This window comes from Protobothrops mucrosquamatus, unplaced genomic scaffold (genome assembly GCF_001527695.2).
Source record: "Protobothrops mucrosquamatus isolate PMUCROS unplaced genomic scaffold, P.Mucros_1.0 scaffold6690, whole genome shotgun sequence".
In the NCBI taxonomy this organism is placed as follows: Eukaryota; Metazoa; Chordata; class Lepidosauria; order Squamata; family Viperidae; genus Protobothrops; species Protobothrops mucrosquamatus.
In genome coordinates, this window is record NW_015392508.1 from 784 (window position 1) to 3,603 (window position 2,820).

At 33.8% G+C, this 2,820-nt stretch overlaps 1 protein-coding gene across 1 annotated transcript in view; it reads left to right on the plus strand.

The window, feature by feature from the left end:
* Positions 1–2,352: 2,352 nt before the first annotated feature.
* Positions 2,353–2,820, plus strand: part of LOC107300329 (sulfotransferase 6B1-like) — an 8,969-nt gene continuing 8,501 nt past the window's right edge. Inside the window, exon 1 of the mRNA XM_029286981.1 lies at positions 2,353–2,565. Coding sequence (XP_029142814.1) covers positions 2,353–2,565 — 213 coding nt within the window. The remainder of the gene's footprint in view (positions 2,566–2,820) is intronic.

The window sequence follows — 2,820 nt, forward strand, 5'->3', positions numbered from 1 at the left end:
AGGAAGGAGGAGAGGAAAGGCAGACAGAAAATGTTGTTAGCACAAACCTTCAGCCAGGGAGAGATGGATCAATCCTCCATACTGATCAGACAAAGAAGAATATAGACAATTTGAAATGGGGTGGAAAGGAGGGCACAATATCTGATTAACTTACTCAATATCTGTGAAAAAAATAGAGCAAAAATATGTACTTGGGCCCACGTGTATATGAAATAACCCAGTGGTGGGATTCAAATACATGAACAACCAGTTCTCTGTATGGATGCTGCTTTCGGAAGTCCATTCTGGGCCTGGGCAAAAAAAAATTAGCTACTGGTTCTGCCGAAGTGGTGTGAACCGACTGAATCCCACCACTGAAATAACCCCTTCGATGTCATAAAGACTAGTTTTTCAATCGTATTTTTCCAATTTTTTTTTCAAACAATTTTATTGTTTTTTCCGTTTTTGCACTAAGAAGCTTAAGAGCCAACATGGAGATAAGGTAATCAGTTGAATACAATAACATCATAAATATACAGCTCAAATAATACTCCTTAAAATTTCCCTCTCTATCAATTAACATAATATAGTGAAATTAATACATTTCTAAGTAAAATTCATCCGTTAATACATTCCTAAATAAAAATTCCATTAATCAATAAAAGTTATCTGCAACCCATTACTTATATAAATCAAAGTCCTGTTTTCAGCTATTATTAATTTCCAAATACCATATCCAACTTAGCCTAAAACAAACATATTATTTACCATATGTATGTCCGTAACTTCTCTTTTTTAAACATATTATTTCCATCATTACATTCTTACATTTCTTAACTATATTCTGTTTCTTATTCAGTTATTCTTCATTTGTTAGTTTCATCTCTTCCATTATTACAATCTTTTTCTCATTATACCTCCACAAATTAATTATCATGCCTAATAATAAAAAAGATAAGAAAATAGAAATAATAATAATAATAAAAAAGACAGAAATAGATCAAAAGAGGAAAGAGAAAAGAAGAAAGATCTATTATTCCAAAGAATATATTCTTACTATATTTCAATACTAAGTTCTAAATTTTATCCTAATAACATCTCTTAAAAATCCAAATCCAAATCAGTCCGCATCTCTATAAAGCCTTTGTAACCCATCACTATAATCTTAAATTCCATATTTATATCTTATTCTAGCCTTCTTTCTATTCCAAATAGGTTTCCATAATAAAGACTCTAAAGGGCCGCAAATAAATCTCCCTTCATCTCTAGCCGGAGTACATAAACCAAAGGAAATAAATAATACAAATCCAGGCTACTGAATCTGTTAATGGATGCAGGAAATTTCAATGACCACTATTGTAAAAACAATCCAATATTTTTTTTTTAAAAAAAATTCCAAGACACTAAAAAAACCCCAGATTGAGTTAATGGAAGGGTACATCATCATAAATTCGACACATTCAAAGGTTGTGTGAGTGTCAAACATATCAAGGTGGTGGTCATAATAGGTGACTGAAGCCCTGCCCCTTTTTCACATGTTTGACTTAGTAGCTGCCATCTTGACATCCCTTTATTCCTAATGTAAATTACATGCCACAAATCCAAGTTTTCAAGGGTTTATGAAAGGTGCCACAGCAAAAATGACTTCTCCCTTGAGGCCCCATCAACCAACTCTTTCTAGCCGGCACCACCTGAAGCATACTCATTTTTTCCAGATCAGATAGGATATGTAATAACAATTATACTATTATTACATTATATATAATCATTATTCAGTTATATAATTTATATAATTTCCGCAAGCAACTCAATGTCATGTTAAGCATCCAGTATTAACTTGCCAAATCTTGAGTCAACTTGGTAGTAAGGTTTATGATGACAAAAAAAGATAGGCTATGGCAGTTGCAACTGAACTACTGTAACAGAAGAAGATAGGAAAAATGAGAGTTAAAATTGCTAGCAGAATATCCTAGCTTTGTAATGGCTAATTACTGCCACACCTTTTGCTCTGTGAAAGTGTGGCTCTAAGATTTATAGCATGCTGTCCAGCAAGTGCTTCACAAACTCAAGAACTCTAACCCCATTTCCAGAGAAGGTTGCCTCTGGTCAGTTATCCCCTTAAGAATATCTTTTTCTCTAACATGTTATCTAGTCAATCCAAGTTGGCCACAATTTCACTGGAATTTTTTTGGGGGAGAGGAAGGGCTGAATAAACTTTGTTCATAGATTTATTTCTTGACAGTTAATTAGTAACAAGATACGCACCCTCAGTGTGTCATGTGACAGATGATCTCTATATAAATGTATTAGCTTCACTTACAAAGCCAACTGAATCTCTTGGTTACCGATCTGTGGTTTTAGAACAGCACAACCATGGATCCAAAATCCTTCAGCAAATTTCTAGATGAAAAAGTGGAAGGAAATGAAAAGGCTGCTCCTTCAGAACAGATGTTTATGTATGATGGGGTATTATATCCTGCTATGATCACCTGCGTGGAAACTCTGAAAAGGGTTCATACTTTTAGAGCTTGGCAAGATGATATCATATTAGTGTCATATCCCAAAACAGGTAAGCATTACAGTTTTGCAAGGAATGCTATTGTCTCTGAACAAATAGAATATAGAATCATAGGGCTGGAAGTAATCTTGAAGATCTTCTAGTCCAGCCCTCTTCTCTAGGCAGAGGAAAGTATACCATCCTGGTTAAATTGTATGCATGTTTGATAGTTTCTTTAGTGTTTCTAACAGAATTCCTCTTAAATAAAAACTAGCAGATTCCAGAGCACTAGACATTTTATTATGATAGGTTAAATAATTTCTCTTTGTGAAATTCTTTACTGA